Source organism: Watersipora subatra, chromosome 11 (genome assembly GCF_963576615.1).
Source record: "Watersipora subatra chromosome 11, tzWatSuba1.1, whole genome shotgun sequence".
NCBI classification, from domain to species: Eukaryota; Metazoa; Bryozoa; class Gymnolaemata; order Cheilostomatida; family Watersiporidae; genus Watersipora; species Watersipora subatra.
In genome coordinates this window covers 35,561,786-35,580,050 of record NC_088718.1, presented here as the reverse complement: position 1 = coordinate 35,580,050, position 18,265 = coordinate 35,561,786, and the positions used below count along the sequence as shown (strand labels likewise).

The 18,265-nt window shown below is 36.7% G+C and overlaps 1 protein-coding gene across 2 annotated transcripts in view; it reads left to right on the top strand.

Moving 5' to 3' along the window:
- The window catches only part of LOC137408276 (inositol polyphosphate 5-phosphatase OCRL-like), a 71,805-nt gene extending 57,029 nt beyond the window's left edge, over positions 1 to 14,776 (top strand). The window contains exons 15-20 of one of the 2 annotated variants that reach the window (XM_068094731.1): positions 572 to 682; positions 3,856 to 3,957; positions 5,693 to 5,777; positions 10,453 to 10,580; positions 12,316 to 12,427; positions 13,642 to 14,776. In XM_068094731.1, coding sequence (XP_067950832.1) covers positions 572 to 682; positions 3,856 to 3,957; positions 5,693 to 5,777; positions 10,453 to 10,580; positions 12,316 to 12,427; positions 13,642 to 13,781 — 678 coding nt within the window. In that variant the 3' untranslated portion in view covers positions 13,782 to 14,776. Of the gene's footprint in view, positions 1 to 571; positions 683 to 3,855; positions 3,958 to 5,692; positions 5,778 to 10,403; positions 10,581 to 12,315; positions 12,428 to 13,641 lie in introns of those variants that run through there. The other variant, XM_068094733.1, reaches the window with a different exon arrangement.
- Positions 14,777 to 18,265: the final 3,489 nt, after the last annotated feature.

Here is an 18,265-nt window from a genome sequence, read left to right as displayed (position 1 = left end):
AAAAGCTTGTCAAGTTTTTATTGCGAATTTAGGCCAAATTAATCTGTCTATTTGTGTATAATCCGATCAGATGGGTAAGTTTTAGGATATTGTCTACAAATAATAAAGACTTGGTAACATATTTAAATAGGTTTGTATGTGTTTTGTATCATTATTATACTTAAACGACTCTATTGAGAAATGGTTAATTTTGTTGAAGAGATTTTGGTGCAAGGGTTTGCGACGGTGTTGATGAATAATTTTCGTGAGTTGTGTGCACATGCATTTATCATAAATCTCACAAACAATCGCTCCGCTCGTGTTTGGTTGTGGGACCATCTATATCCACCATATCTATTCACGGTATCTATCCACCACCTATCCACTATCTATATTCAGCGATGATTCGGGATTTTCTTACCGATGATTCGGGATTTCCTAAGCAATGCTTTGGGACTTCTGTCGTAATGCTTTGGATTTTCCGTGATGATGCTTTGAAACTTCCATTGTGATGCTTTCAGCCTTTCTTGAGTTTTTAGTTGTACAACGCAGTTCAACCCTCAGCTTATATTCCCTTAGCTATTCTGCACAGGTAACCATAAATGGCCAGTATACGCTGAGCTGTTTTGGATCTTCCTTGAGCACTCTGATTCGTCTTCCTCAGCCCATCAGAGAAGTTTCTAGACAAGAACTGTTCGACATGGTAGGTGTTCCTTACTTCCTGTCTGGTGCTCATATAGCAACCAATAGACAAGAACTGTTCGACATGGTAGGTGTTCCTTACTTCCTGTCTGGTGCTCATATAGCAACCAATAGACAAGAAGTATCTGTCAAACTTGTTGCACTTAAGCATGTATAAGTAGTCACAATCGACAGGAAGATGTTAACCTCGCTATCAAGGTTATGAAACCATATTCCAGCGACTGTGCATCTAAAGTAGGAAAAACCATAGTTTGTTTTATATTATACTTTGCCCTTGTATTAACAGCAGATTGTAGTTCAGTAAGCATTAATCCAGTTGTCCTACTGTAGACTGATACTAAGGCACCATTGTTTAAATGGTTCTGTGGCTGGCATGACATTATTTGCGTCAGTTAGGGTATAGGTTTCTTTGTATGGTCTTATTCATGTGATTTGTAAGAGGTAAATATTTTAAGGATTTATATATGTCATTATTTTGGTTTTTGTTGAACTTCAACATTTACTAATCTTTTAGCGAGGCGATCTAATGGCGCAGATGGTAGTGCGCGCTGATGGTAGTGCGCGCTGATGGTAGTGCGCGCAGCTGCAAAGCCGGATATCTGCGTTCAATACCTGCGTAGTGCAATTTTTTTCTCAATGCTCTTAGCATGGCTTTGGACAGGCAAACACGACTTTTGTAATAGTAAAGATTGTAGTAAAAATTAGGCTTTAGAAAGTTAAAACCATGAATATGACGATAGGGCATTAGAGGGGATGGTCGTTAGTAGTTTTAAGTAAGCACAAAGTGGATTTGTTGGATCCATAATCACATTATCATTCTCTTTGATTGGTCAATAATGTCATGACCTTCTTTAAAAATTGAGGTATTTATGACTCAAATCAAAGGTTTACGGGTATGTTTTCCGGAGTCTCTATAATCGGTGGGTATGGGTATAGTTGGTGTAGAAAATCTTCTTGTTGATAATATACGACCTAAATGCTCTCAAACTTATTAGTTTAGTTCTAACGAATATGTACAAGAAATGACCATAATGGTTGTAAAAGAAAAATTAGTTTGCCAAGTGAAACTAACTGAACAGTATTTAGTTTTGGAACAGCGTGCTGGTGGAGCAGCAATGTATTGAGTTATGGAACAGTGTGATGGTGGAACAGCAATGTATTGAGTTATGGAACATTGTGATGGTGAAACAGCAACGTATTGAGTTTTGGAGCATTGTGATGGTGGAGCAGGAACGTATTGAGTGTCACCAGTTCCTGCTTTATTTGTGTATTTCTCGATGAAAAGAAGTAAAGCATTTTTCAAACTCCAGACAGCTGTAGCTTGTCAGTAACATTGTAAATGTGGTATTTTATCAGCTATGGCAGAAGGAACTCTATCATAGCTTAAAATTTCATCTTTCAGTTTTTAGTAGCATTTGGTCATATCATGTTTACAACTATTTCTGCTTCATGCATAGGTGCATCAACCCAATGCTGCAATTGTAAGTTGATTTGATCTTGATGTACTCTTGCTAGCTTTGCTGTTGTGTATCTGCCACGTATTTGTGTGCTCTAGTAATAGTAATAGAATTTGTTGTACATTGAGGTATCTTTAGTTTGTCTCTTTCAGACTGCTTGTGGGACATTTTGTTAGAGGCTATGCTCAGAACTAGTCTTATTGGTTCAGCTTTGAGCTTTGGTGTTCTCAGATTTTATTGCGCACTGCCATATATGTGCTCTCTATTTTCTTTTGTATTTATAGGATATTCGTTGTATTTCTAGTTCCGTTGCAAAGTGTCATTGATTTCAATGTATTATTTGGAGTTGTTCTTTCATTTCATATTATTTGGACTTTTCCCTCCTTCCAATCTTGTAATTAAGATCCAACAACTCCATTCAGCAGCTATATTCCTATTCAACCAATATACTCACCATGGTCTATCATCAATATCTATCATTGCTTATCATCAGTGTCTATCATTGCTTATCATTGATATCTGCCATAGATTTTCACCAATACCCAACATGACCCATCACCAAAACCCACCAGTGTTGGCCATCCCTCAGTAAAGATTCTTTTAATACATGTTTTGTTTACATTGGCCAATCCCTTTGAAAGCTTTAGTTGGTAGTGCTCCGCAAGTATTCTGGAATATGCATTAAAATCTGACTTGTATCTATGGGTCTGGTCACTTGAATCCTCTACAATCCAGAATAGCTAGTGATTCTATGTGGTCAGGGCCCTGTTAAACATTATAATTATTTTCATGTCTAAAGGCTTGTTCACACTAATCGCTGTATTTCGGCGTTGATGGCACAATACTTTGGTGATCGTCTGCAATAACAATGTTCACACTATCACAAACCAGTCCACATTTAAATCAGCGAAAGCGTAGTGTTTTCATTTTATGATGGGGTTGCGAAAACGATAAAATACTAGTTCTGCAGCAACTGTCATAAAAGAAAATATGTATTATTCAATATATTCAAAATGTGCCAATCGCCATCGTCGAAGCGGTACACATTGCACAGGCTGTTGTGATGCTTGGGCGACCTATCAGAATAGTATGACAGTTGCTAACTTTTGCGAAGAATCTGCGTTGTCCCGATGATGCCTTCGGTTTTTGGTGCATGTAATTGACGAATAATCGCTGAGAGTACAACGTCGACATATGGCGATATAATGTGAACCAGCCTTTGTGTAGCAGTAAATTTGAGGCAGCATTTGAACTTTTCTTGTATGATTGAACGTGAATTTAAAATCTAAAAAATTTTTAAAAATTTTTAAAATCTTTTATTTATAACTATGACCTAATTAGTGCAAAGGGGTGTTTGTTAATATTATTACCTGTAAATAGGAAGATGAATTGTATCTTTTAGGTTGATGAAATAAAAGTTTTAGAATTACGTCGATTGTGCATCTGATTTATCCTTTTTCTATACGAAGTTAAAACTAGGCAGACAATCATTCAAAGGCCTTGTTGCGTCTATTTTTTGAGATTTAATTTTTGCCTTTCCATGTCAAATAATGTTCATAGTTAACCTTGAAGAATGAAGTGCAAGAATTGAATTCTGTTCTTCATAGACACATATTGTTCGTTGTATTTGGTAGGTTTATTTTTTGTGATGGTTGGTGAGAGAGCAATAGTCAGGGTTTTTATACTGTGTTGTTTAACTGTGTTCCTGCATCTGTAGGAGGCCAGCGTTGATGCTCAAAATGCAGGTCCTAGGTCTATGCCAGTGCCCAAGGAGCTCTTTTTCCTTCTAGACAATATTAATGCCAAAGGCAAAAATGAGGTAAGTTTTTTTATGTGTTCCTGAATGCTTGTAGAAGAGAACATATAACGTCAAACTGCTCACAGAAGGCATATATTTTATGTCAAATCCATTTTTAAATTTAGTCCTATTGGTTTTCCGTTTATGTTATTGTTAGTTTACCTTTTATGTTCAATCGCCGCCAACTGCACATTTTCATTGCTGACATGTAATATGTTACCTTAGCAAACGTACCAAAGCAGCAAAATTTTTCTCTCTTGTCATATTTCTAGTACAGCTTAAATTTGAGTTCCTACTTGTGTTGTTTTCGTAATACATTTCTTTGAATAAATTTGATAAAAACAAAAGTAAAAATGGAGCAGTAAAAATTTGGCTGACTTTTGAAACATTGTTGATAGGCTATGACTTAAAAATGTAGACAGCAGGACACTGATAGACCCTAATTTTTGGCAATGCATGTTTGAGATGATGAGGCTACCCTGAAGGTCATGTCGGGCTGTGTTCAGGTAAAAGAATTTGTTTAACACCATGTTGTTAAGCAGGTTCTTTTAAGTAAAATCACCAAGTTTTATGTCATTTTAAGGATTGGTTTTCTGTAACTGGCGAACATGTACATAAATATTTAGCCACGGCTTGTAAAAAGAATCATGGTCTCATCGAGTCATTTGATGACATATAAAAATAATTGTGGTTTATTTTATATAAATTGCTAGTCAAAGTTCCTAAATACTTCCACCAATCATTTTCTATTTCTTGTCTAAAGATCTCTTGCTAGCGTCATGTGGAGGACATTTCAGTGGTAGTTGCACAGACATTGATAACCTGTAGTGGAGCTAGTCCACACATTGTTAGGGTATTTTACTTTTTAAAAGCATACAAGCTCAGTAAAAGGGTGATATTATTGGAAACTATCAAGGTCGATGCTAGTGAAAGTGGTCATTTATCCGCCTTGACAATGATCTAACTTCATTCTATAGAATAACTGAGAAATTCAGTTACTAACTTGTACATGATTGGTCTATATCTATGGTTAGAGTAGCCTACTGTTCATTCGTTGGTCAGCTGCCCTAAGCAATAATGTGCAGTTTTCTACGTATAGCATAAAATGATTGGCTGTAGTTGTTTTTCAAGTCATCGCAGAAAATCTGATGCTTCGAATGACCTGAAGTTTGGTGATTCTATTCTTCTTAACAACACAGTTTTAACAGATTGTTCACTTAACATGGCCTAAAAAGACCAATAAATGACACCGTGTGAAAGCCTCTGGTGAAGGATAGCCATGTAGACTGAATGCATTCCCTTTTGCATTCAGTTTATTCCGTTGGGTAGTTATGACAACACAAAAGTCTGTATTTGTCATTAACCTGTACTTTTTTGTAAACAAGCCTGCCAAAAAACTATAAATCGCGCCAAAAGGAAATTCCTTGTGAATAAAATAGTTGTCTGTCCCATAAAGGTTTTTACTGTCACATCATCGTTAAGGAAAGATTTAAACTGTGTCGTCTTCTCTCCAAAAAATCTTAATCGTAACTTATCTATTTTATTCAATCGCTGTGGAATATTCTTATATGTTTTGATCATTAACGATCTACCATTTGTGTTGGTCGTAGGAGGCACAGATTAAATTTGACCGAGTGAGAAGAGTTAATCAGTGCGAGAGGGGATTATCTGGGTACAGCTGGATGCATGATCACCCTGATTGATGGAGGTTTGATAATTGGTGTTAGTTACTAAGTTTGTTGTCTGTCTCTTGCAGATGCATCTGTTCCAACAACGAGGTCTTCACCAAGAAATCGTTGACATCAGAGAATCCCTAGACACATCACTTAGCGGAGAACTTCGTATCCTTTCTTACTCCGAGGTTTCCTCCTTCATTTGACAGTTTTGTTTTTATTCTCTGGCTTAGAATGGCGCTCGATCCATCTTCAAGTTGAGGTTGTTTCATTCGTATTTTTGAGATTAGGTTTATAAAATTTAACTTTCCAGCCCACCCTCCAGGTCTGGTACAGTCACATCTCTAAATATAGTACACTCACGCCTTTAGATCTAGTACAGTCATACCTTTAAATCTGGTACAGTCACTCCTCTAGATTCAGTGCAGTCATACCTCTAGATTCAGTGCAGTCATACCTCTAGATTCAGTGCAGTCATACCTCTAGATTTAGTACAGTCATACCTCTAGATTCGGTACAGTCATATCTTTAAATAAAGTGCTGTCACACATCGAAATCTAGTACAGTCACGCCTCTAGATTTGGTACAGTCATAGCTCTAGTTCTGGTACAGTCACACCTCTAGATCTGGTACAGACAAACCTTAAAATCAAGTATGGTTACACTCTTACGTATAATTGCTGTATAATAACTTTTTAACATAAGTTGTGAAGTTCCTTGTATATCCCGTCATTTTCGCTGCTTTAGCATGACCTTAGTTTTTGAGCTATTGAAATCATATGTCACGACTGCCAATGTCATTTTCGTTGGTTATTCAACTTCATTTTTGCATAGAAGCCATTGTTGTTTTTATGATTTGGTCTGAAGTCTGCAATATAAGGGAGAAATTAGAGCTGATTTGATTAGGTTATCAATGACACTTTCTGATCAAGTCTTTTGTGAGCAGATAACTCTGACTAGAATCTACATAATCTAGCACTGTTGATGGCCCTTTATTTTCGCAATTTAACTTTAAGCCTTTTAAATTTTTTAAGTTTTACATGATTCACTTGTGTTCTGCTTTTTGGTTGCGTGATGTACTTCATCATAACCAGAATCAACAATGGTTGGGACATAGTTCTTCTAAGAGTTTATGGCATCTGTTCACCTGTTTCAACCGCCTATGGCGTCGGTTTTGTGCCATATTCGTTATGGATGAGTTGTTACAGCGTAGGTCGTCTCTTAGCTTCTGCGCGTGTTGTAACACAGTCTCACCTTTTCCTCTTGCCACATATTATGATTAGTAGTGCAAATAGTAGTGATTAGTAGAGCAACAGAATTTCCTGCAATGTTCCCTCCAGCTATCGGCGCGTTTCCTTCATATCTGGCTGTTAGGATCGGCCATAGCCTTGTTAGTTATCGGATGCTTGTTAAAAATGTTAAGAAAGGTTTTACTTACGACAAAATTAGTTGTTTCTCAGTGACTAGTTTAAACTGCTCATAAATAGGGCTGATTTGATAGCATGGACACTTTTGAGGTAGCCCATTCTTTGGCAGTACGGGTGCTTTGGGATTGCCTATGTGTAGGGCGCACGCATTTGGGTTCATTTATGGTGTTCAAGTTCCAATTTCGCAACCCTCGCAATTTTCAAAACTAACCGAGTCAGGTAGGATCTGTTGACAATGAATATGTGTATGCATGGTGACACATAAACGGAAGCCGTTGTCCAAGATCTTTACAAATATTTGAATGCTTTTATGCTATGGTAGCCTTACAACAGAGTGTTCAGTTTATGTTATAAGATATTTTATCGGATTCATTAGCAGTCCACGGAGTCGCTTACATGTCATCAAAAGTGGCTAGCAGAAGATAACTGCAAATTTATGCAATTGCATAGGACTGAACGTGTGCTTACCGTATAGTCCATTCGACAACAGTTATTTTTTAGGTACAGACAACTCCTGCTTCTTCGGACTTTACTTTCCCCGATTTTCAATCGTCCGAACGATATCTGTGGTCCGGATGATTGTCCGATGCGGCTGTGTCAGTCCAAAGAATGACAACTTTGACCGATAGGTGGCTTTCGTGACAGACGACACGAGTGACGAGTGTGTGTGAATTTCCCGCCGTAGTGTTGCACTGTAATTTTAATTTGTTGTTTTTACTGCTATTAATATTATGCTGTACCCTATCGCAAATATCACCATATTTTACTCTCTCATATACTGTATATGCATTTATATTTTATCATATTTATCTCATATATCGCATATTTATCATATCTGCAAATATATTTTAGCGTAGGAGTATGTATATGAGACAATATAGGATTAATGCACGCAGCAGGTGAGTGTATATGGGGCTGGTTCTCAGGAACCCAGGCATTTTGAAATCTAAGGCTCAGGAACCCAGGCATTTTGAAACCAAAAGCTGGGACCATATACATGTGAAGTATGGACGATTTTGGTCAAAAATATGGAGACTCATAGTGATTATGCAGGCTAACAGACAGACTCAATAAATGTTAGATTTATTAATAGAGGTGATGTTACGCTATTTTAGAGTTTTTCTTCTACATCAAAACTATTTAGTTTCGGTTTCAGTTTAAAACAAACTCTCTGACAGTCAGAGATGTTTCAACCTTGAAACATCCTGGCCATCAGCGCTAAATCATCTTTGAATATTAGGCACTACTTATTCACATGAATATGCTAGCGTTCACCAGTAGAGTCAACCCCGATGAAATCACTAGATATTTCTTCAGTGTGCTTTAGCCTTCACAAGACCGGGCCCGATGTCCAGCAGTGACCATGATTTCATGACGATAGTCAGTTTGATTTCCTGAACTGGTTGTTTTAGAATAACAGATCTGTGCTAGCCAAGGGGCTTGTTTCAAGATGTTGTCTGTCTAATATCCTTGATGAATGAGAGGTTGTTTAGAGTTTGGTTATTAATCTTGTCAAGTTTTGTAACTTTATGTGATATAGCGGATGTTGCTCGCGATGCGTAGGGTAGACACGAAACGATAACATCGTTTCTCTCATCAACAACTTGTGCAATTCCTCGGTTGGCTGGTTGGCATGCAAGAAATGTCTAATTTGTTGAAAATTAATTTAAGTGCAATTCTTGTGAAATGATAAATGACTATTAGGCCTTCAGCACTGCATCCTGAGAGGGGGAACATTTATAGCTTATGAAATTATTTTGCAAAGATTCCATATGTAACAGATAGTAGTTTAGATAGTCTAACTATCAACATTAGCAGTAGGGTATTGGGCGGACGTTTTGTGTTGCTTGAACAGATTGAAAGTAGTTTATATTGTTGTGATTATGTTAGACAAGCTTCTAATCTAATATAACATGTAACACCGTTATAATAATAACGCTGGATAAGTACGGGATTTCTTTCGTTTTCGATCAGAGAGCCCTTAGGTGGGTGCTCAAGAGGCTGGTTCTCAGGAACCAGACAGAGTTTAGAAACCAAATATTTTTAGCGAGCATTTCATGCATGCGAAGTTTGGACAAACTTGGTTTAAAAGTGTCAAAACTCAGCGTTTATGTGGACTAACAGACGGACACACACAATGACTGAATGGGATTTATTTATATTGATTACATGTACATGCAATTTAGTTTATTTGTTAGCTTAAAGTATTGATACAACAAGTACGCTTCACCAGTCAACTTTAAGATGCATACTTATACATTCGAATCACCTTAGGTTGACCAAATCCTCTTCTGTTAACACTTTAAACCCTGGCCATCCTTGTCAATGTGTGTCAGTATCCTTGGGCAATTTGTCCAATGATCGAAAGTTTGTAAACTTTTAATAAATATATCTGAATATGCGCATAATACAATGATGTTTGGTAAAACACTGGTAAAAAAGTCCAGCAACACACAGCAACTGTCACCAAATAAAAAAAATTGTTTCACAGCTCTTCGGGCTAAAACCACAAACATTCATACAATTTTTAAAACTTAAAAATCTCTGCAGCAGTATCATATTCATTGAGTACACGTTCATCATTGTTTCATGACTTGAAATAATCTGGATAATTATAGCTGGTGTCATACAATTCTTGACCATATAATAATACCATGGTCAATAATAATACTATAATACAATCATCCATGACCCATCAACAAACGAGTTGGATTTTTTTCGTGATATCGCTCCAATAAAAGCTGTTATTATAGAAAGAAGTAGATAAAGATATTTGAAAGCAGTTAAAAATGGAAGTGAAGTTTCTGGTCTAATAACTTGTGCAAGAATTAATTTGATTGGTTTACGCTGTTACTTAGAAAGCATTTGTAAACAGAGCCATGTGAATGCCGGTATTCCGGCCGTTAGGTTCAAAGGGTTAAATCAGTTTGTTCTTTTGGCATTTAGTCTTGGATGGTTGCTATTAGCTCCAGATAACAATTCGTCATCTTGTTTTCGTCGATTTTAACTGACATTGCTTATAGTTTTTGAAGAGTAGCTCCTTTTTTCATTCGTACAGATTTTTTGTAAAAGTTTTACACAGTAAAACTGTATGACAGAAAGAAAAGTTTTCTTTGGATTGGAAGTTATGATTATCTGGTTTGAAACTCCTCACAGTAACATGATAGATGATTGGTCAGTAAGGAGATCAGCAGTGCAAAAACCACAAATAGAAACAAGAGGTCGCTGTAGATCCAATCTGGTTTCATAAAGATTAATATTTAAATGTTTATGCAAATCTCCAGTTTCTTTTTTAAATTTCCTTCAGCTTTCTGGTAGACAATGCATTTGAGAAAAGTCTTGTTAAAAGACATTACTGAGATCAATAGTTTTCATTTCATGCAAAAGTGAACTTTCCTTGACTCCTGTCACTCACAGCTGGTTCCATTCACTCTATAGCAGAGGCCCTACTCATTTTCTTAGACTCATTAAGGGAGCCTGTCATACCTTACTCACTGTATGATGATGCTCTTTCTGCTTCCTCTGAAAGGGTCGCTGCCGTGGACGTAAGTAGTTCGTTTTACTATTTATATATCTAATTACAGGCTAAAAGTGAGATTAGGAGGCTTTTCAAAGGCTTTAAAACTATCACATTGAAATTTGGCTTATTAACTGAAGCCAATTATGGTAATTGAATTTTTTTTTATCTGTCAGTTTTTTTACATTTTAAATATTAATATAGATCACATTTATATTGCAATGATGTATGAAGCAGTCACTCAGTTTTAAGATGGATGTTTCAAGTGGTGGCTTCGGTCAGCATTTTGCTCAGGATGTTGCCTTTTTCGCATTTGGCTAAATTGTTATCATCGAGTCCACTTCTTCAAGTTATTGGTTATAATTATTTATCATGGAAATTATTTTTGTGACCAAAATAACAAATGAACGCATAACATCATTGACCTACCTATCACCCAAGTGTATATTATTAGCAATAGTGTTAGCTCAAAAAAAAACAACATCCATTGTTAGCCTCCATAGTGACTGAAACGTGAAATGCTGCCACTTAATGAACACCATGGTCTTGGAACATCAACATGTGTAGCCACACCATTATATCGATTCCACTTGTTCATGGTGGTCAAGACCCTTCAACATCACAATTTGTGTGTCGCGACTAGAATGGCACTTAAGAACCATATCATAATAAAAGTCCTCTCAATAAAAAATGGTTGCATCCACGTAGCGAATTCAAAGATTAGTGAAAATATTGTCGTGTACAGACGTTCCAGCAGCAAAGTTAGATAGAATCTGGGTCAATGCAGTCATGACAATATAATCTTAATGGTTTGTTCTGTTAGGAAAGAAGTTTGATGTTGAATAATTGATTCAATAGTAGCCTAAACTTAGTTGTAACTTTGCAAAGAGGTAATATGGCTATGGGAAATTTCAGGTAACAAGATTTTTTTTCGTAATCGATGAAACTGAAAAAATAATTGACCAGATGAAAACACTCGTTTTCAGAATTTTTGAACCCGTGCTAACAACCTTGACACGGCGCTGGCATAACCACTCCAGTTATCACAAATGCATTTGTCACTGAATAGAAGCAATCGTATCCTACTTGATTAAACAAAGTGACCTTACTAAAGTTTCATTCATCAATCGATAAATATCACAATTTTACTTTTAGCATAATCAGTCGTTCAGAAGATCGACCTAACTTTGGACATACATCTAATCTTCTTTACTATTATAATTTTCTTTACTTTAATAAGACCAGTGTCTGTCCGTCTGTCCAAAGCCACAGTTGGAGGCTAGAAAAAAGATTGCATCGCTTGGATATCGAACTCGCAACCTTCAGCTTGGTAGTCCGACACTCTAACACCCGCACCCATCGATCACCTTCCAGGGTTTCTGAATAATTGTGCATATACTGTCATGTATTGGCACTCTGACGATCTCTCACAGCTCCCTGGACTGCAAGGGTGCTAGTAGTGATATTTGTTAAGCTATGCAAATAGTTTTTTCTTTTCAATTGGCTAAACATTCTTTTGAATGGTTTCATATTTTTGGCTGGATGGTGAGAAGTATTCAGGAAACAAGAACATCTAAACGGTTATATGTAGATGGCAAGCGCTAAACCTAAAACCTGGCCATCTTATTTGGGTTAGTCAATTTCAGCAATGAGTGAATTCCGGAGCACACGGCTATTCTTGGCAGAAAATAGTTTCACCTGTTTAGGAAAACTAGCCATCGCACAAGGTATAAGCTGTAAATCTCGCGTCGTTTTGTCTACAGGTTGTGACTCGTCTCCCTCCGGCCCACAAGAAAGTCTTTGAGTATTTGATAGAATTCATGTTGGAGCTTCTCAAATACGCCGAGGATAACTACCTGGATGCAAACATTTTAGGTGAGTCTTTGAATCCGTCTGCTTAAAAATATTGCCATAAAAATTTCCTTTTTTAGGAACTGCGGAAAATATTGTTACAAGGAGATGCGTGGAGGCCATTTAATTTTGTAAGGCTAATTATGACGTTGGATGTAGTCATTATTACTGCGCTACACCCGCGGTGTCGTTTGTTTTGCTTGCTTTTTTACAACTATCATTCTGCCGATCAATGAAAAGAAATGGCAGCGAAGCAGCCAAGAATATATTTATAAGCTCAACAATGAAGATGAATGTCTTAATAAATCTTTTGCTTTAGTTTGGGTTAGTAGTTGGTTCTCACCATGCTACCTGTTTTCCATTCTAATCCTGCTTCGGTTGGTATGTTTCAACATGTTAAGTCTTATAAGTTTGGACTGAACATAACCTGTTTTCCTGCTAGTGATCAGACGGTTTTCTGGATAGATCTATGAATTCAATATACAAATAACTGTGAGAGCACAATTCTGCTAGTGGCCTAATGTTAGCTATTTGTAAGTCTTCAATTGATTTTGCTGGTATCAAATTTTCCATTTTCTATCCAAACTCACGATACTCATTCATGACCCCTTGCCCTTGAGAATATAACTGCTGTTTGATTATGTAATTGACATGAAATGAAAAAACTAGTTTTGATTCTTTTGCTAGCAATTAGTTGTTTTACTATTAATTTAAAGTTTTCAACTCTGAGATATGCAAATAAATATTACAATTCATTTTAAACTGTTGTACACCGAATAGTCTTATTCTACGACTATTACAAGAATGAGAGTTTTGTCTCATCTGCTTAGCTGACTTTGAACTCAGAAAATCCATTTCAAGGAGTAGATATGTGTGGGAGGCTATATATGGTTTTCTGGGTGTACACTTTTCAAGGATTCTGTCGGGTGGAAACCGGCCATGTTTACTTCAATGAATAATGAAACAATGAATAGGTTAATCTATTGTTACTGGCTTCTTTATAGCTGTCTAATTTATAATTGAGATTAATTTATATTTGGTTTTATTTTAAACTGTTGTATAGTTGTTTGGGAGTATGTAAGGTTAGGTTCAAGGACATTTTTCACTCATTACTAGAATAAAGAAAACTTGAACATGTTACAGGACATTTAAAATGTCGGCAAAGTTGATAGCTTTTCATTTTATTTGTTGCTACATGAGACAATCGAGGTTTAGTAAAGGGTCCATTGTACTTTTAGGAAGCGTCTTTGGACCTGTTCTTATCAGAACTCATGATACCAGAACTCATACTAAAGCTGAAAAACAACTGCTGGAGCAGAAGAAGTCCATGTTTATCAGTAGCTTTTTACAAGGGGCCGGGGTGACACTAAACTCATAGATGCGCTCAATGACTCGCGAGTTCGGTCTATGGCAATGGGAATTTTGTAAGCTTGTGTCTCACGATGGTTGCAGGCATCTGTTACTGTTTCTACTGGATATATTCGTTTCTCTCTAATGAAGCTTTAAGTTCGTATGTTAGTTTACCTGCACTAGTCTTTGTGCCATCCTCTTTCTGCTGGGCGTCAGCTTTTCTCTTTTAGTGTAACTAGATGTATATGTTTCCTTTTTCCTCGTTGTAAGCATTGACTGGTTGGATGCCCTTTTTTTCGTGCATTCATTTTTAGCGACAATGTCATTGTCTAGACGGTTGTCTTTGGCTCTAAGATGCTATTTTTATGCGAATGTTTGTGCAGATTAGGCAGAAATACCTGAAAATGCCGATAAGGCTGTTTTGCATTTAGTTTTCTGTCTGTTAGTTTTAACGTTGATGATTTGAAATTTTTACTGCTCTTTCTGCGCCGTCAGTTTTACCCTGTGACAAAACTGCTACGTTGTTCCAGTCCCGTCAGGCAACTGTGTTCGCGTCTGTGTTCATCTGTCTTAGAGTTGTTCACTCTTGGTACATAACTCGAATGTTATTTAATAGATCGTTCTATACTCCATTTACTGTAGCAGATTATTTTAGCTGTTGTATGAGTACTTTGTTTGTTGCAGTTGATTTAGTTATTTAATTTATCTTCTGATCTTTGATTTTGGTGATCTGTATGCATTTCAATCATTAGTATATTTAGATTTGCGAAAGTACGCCTGTCTTTTGGTATTTTAGAATTCAATCTCATAGCTTATTTACCTGTACCTGGATCGATAGGTTCTATGGATTGCCCTTTTAATGTTGGTTTCATTACACACTTGTCGACTGTATATCTTTAACCGCGTTTCCTTTAGGCAAAGTTAAATGTGCTCTTTAGTATTAAAGTTAATTTATCTTTGGATTATATTTTCGTGATAGGATAATACACTTTATTGTAAATAATATATAATTTTAGTGTTTGATCAGCAAACTACTTGTTTATTCACCAGAAAGCTTGAAGTACAGTTTACAACTTCCTCTCTCAGATTGCATTAGCTATTCAAAGGTCATACAGAGGTCATCTGAAATGATTGCGTGAGTAGTTTAATTGGTAAGACTGATTGCTGTTGTCGTGGATACTTGAACTTCCTCCCTGCTTTTCTGAACACACTAAAATTCTCACCTAGAAATGGTTGTTGTAACTGGCATTACAACAAATAAGTGGTAACAATCAGTTTCCATGCTTCGAATGGGTTCGGAGTTGCCTGCTGCCGACAAATTCACACCCTGCCGTTTGAATGATTTGGAGTTGCACTACATAGATCTTTCTGAGACTCACAATATATCTCTCAAAACAAAAACTTTATAGAAGTAGATTCGCTTTCTCACAACGAATGCTTTCGCACAAATTTGGTTAAGTGAAATGGTGTCTTTTGCGTTCAGATGTGACGGTTTCTAATTCAACATAGACACAACTCCAAACCATATACGAGTCATTGAAATACTGATTAAAACCAGATTTATCTTAACCGTAATATGAAGGCGGATCAAACTCAAATATCTCATCACTGACATATATTCACAGTTTTTGTATTTATTTAGGTGCACTAACAGTAGTATGTTCTATGGACCACAAGAGGGAAAACAAAATAACCATCAACTTTCACCATCCATTGGTTTTCCAAAGTATTTTAGAAGATATAAGGGTTCGTCAACCAAACAAAGGCAGTCAGTTTGTAGGTTGATTCAGTGTTTTGTTGCCCACCGAAGTCAATAAGCATGTTCAAAGCAAGAGCTGGCAGATATAAAATGATTTCAAGTGACATCCTTGGCAAACAGCTTCACATTTGGCTTTTAGCTATCAAGTGTGAATTAATTCTTTAGTTTGGTACACGTGACCCACACTGGTCTCAGAGAATGGCTTGTGGTGCCATATTTACAAAACTTGCAAAGAGATTGTGTTGTGCGAGGCACTTCTTGAGTACATGTATTTTTAATCTCTCGTAGGAAATGTGTAAAAATGAGTACATTGGTTGTTAACCTTGCTAGATGTTCTGAACACAATCAGTGTTGTATGCACCCTTATGCATGTGATACCAAAGAATGCTAATCGTATACCGATTTTCAAGAGATATGTGATTTTAAAATTTTGGCCCGTACATCTATTACTAAGTTTCCATCTAGCGGTAACGCAGATGGCGAAGGGGTGTGCCAGTGCTGAAAAGCATGGGTCGGCAAGCAGATCATGTTGCTATAGGGCGGTATAGTAGAGCGATGGTTGTCTGACGCTTTATGTCAAGGCTTATGTCTGCATATGAAGCAGCTGGAAAGCAAGACCTATGCGCACACGTAAGTGTGACACGTTTGGTCGCCAAGGTAGTTTCCATTGCACAAAGATGGTGCATCATACAAGTGTTTCGCTTGAAAACTGTGACACTGAATGAGAGCAGCACAACTGTTTCCACGATGGCATATGTGGGTGCGTCACAACACCATGACTGTATGGAGACTTAGTTCATAGAGCGTGTGCGTAGGGTATCTGAAGGCAGCTCTATTGCATGGAACATAGGTAGAGAACCCCTACATTTGAACATGCTGTTTTTTTCATTCCTGGTTGCTAATTATATAATCTTAAAATGAATTAAAAAGGCCTCATTGCAATCTTTTAGTTTTTAATTTTGTCAAACGAAATGTATATGGATTAAAAAATTACCTTTCCAAAAACATTTATCTGGATTAAACAATTACCTTTTTAAAAACATTTTTGGTTCTGTTTTTGGAAGTGCCACTGTGACATCTATCATATCAAAGGTTTCTTCCTCCCTAAAAAGAGCATCGTTGCTGTCAGGTTCACTTAAATATAGCCTTCTGTTAAGTCATAAATGTAGGTTGATGTATCGCTTATTGTCATGCAAGCTAGAGGTAGAGATTCTAAATTAGCCTGGGAACCCACTAGTTTGCACCTTTTGTGCTCTCATGAACATTGCTTTGTATGTCTATTAAAAATGTGAATCTAATGTGTAAAGTGCTCTTTAATGTAAATGTTCATATAAGTCTAAAAGATCGTCGTGTTTACATCGTCTTTATTCCTTGCTGAAATAAACTTTGTTAAACTCTGACTGCCCCCAAACCACACAAATACACAGACATGAAACAGACAAGGACACAAAATTCATTATGCAATTCATAAAGGCACTACCAGCAACTGCTATCTGATTCCATCACAAACCCATCATGCAATAATAATAATGATAACAATAATAATGCAATCATATAACCATAATCTTGGCCTATATTTAGTCTTTCCATTTTAAATAACATTCATAATAGACATCGGGAGACAATCGTGAATAAACCTCAAGAAATCACAATTCTTATGTTTTTGTTGTTTTTCGAATTTGCTTACTTATTTTTCTTGCAGCTCTTGTCAGGGAGCAAAAGTCCTTTTGACTGTGTTATTTAGCTGTGTTCTTACCTTTGTAGGGGCTCATGATGGGGGTCAATAATGTAGGTCCTGGGCCTACATTATCTCTACAGATTTGATTACCTAAAGAATTATCTGAAAGGTTTAATGTACAGTTGCAACTTGTTTTTATATAATTATTTGTCACGCGGGAGAATATCTTTGTCCATATATGAATAGAGGGGTGCTTGACATACAACTTTGAATCGTTCTTAAGACACGGTGTAACTTGAATTTCCGTGTAAGTCGCAATATGAATAAATTACATTATATGCACCGCATTGTAAATTATTGTACTATAATAAAATGTAACAAACAATATGAAAACGTCCTTTATTAGAAAAAGGAAAAAACAGTTTTTTACCACGTAAATTAAAGTAAATTTTAATAAGATGGGTGTATGCAACGAATATGGCGTATCACTGAAACATAGGGAGGCAGTCATAACAAAGCGTATTCATCCACTGCGTGCTATAAACTAGTTCACAATCATTCACATCGCTTACGATGCAAATGACGTAAGTTGCAATGACGCTTCACATCAATCTTTATATTTTTAAGGGGCGCGTTTTTAACCAGAAAACATTATCTCCGGACTCTCTGTCATTGCTTGCCTGGAGCCCTGTAATCACTAGCATTCAAAAGCGAATCTTAGATAAAGCTAGATAGCCTGAAGCCTTTAGATCTTAGATAAAACTAGCTTGTGTTGACAATGAATAAAAATAGAGTTCGGATTATGTTGATTATAATCGAAGGTTTCAGCAAATCACACACTAGTTTTCTTTTTACCGACTGAGACCAACTCGATCGTTTTGATACAACACGTTTTCGACACGTTGCCTGCGCAATGCCCAAGTAAACAACATATTTCGTGAGCTTCTAGCCAGACCTTCAAGAGTAGGAGATGTAGGAGCTGTTGTTGCAGACGAGCTAAAATGTATAGAAATCGATAGAGACAAGAATAGAGGCTATCAATAAAGATATGAAAAATGGGCCCAAGTCTAAATCA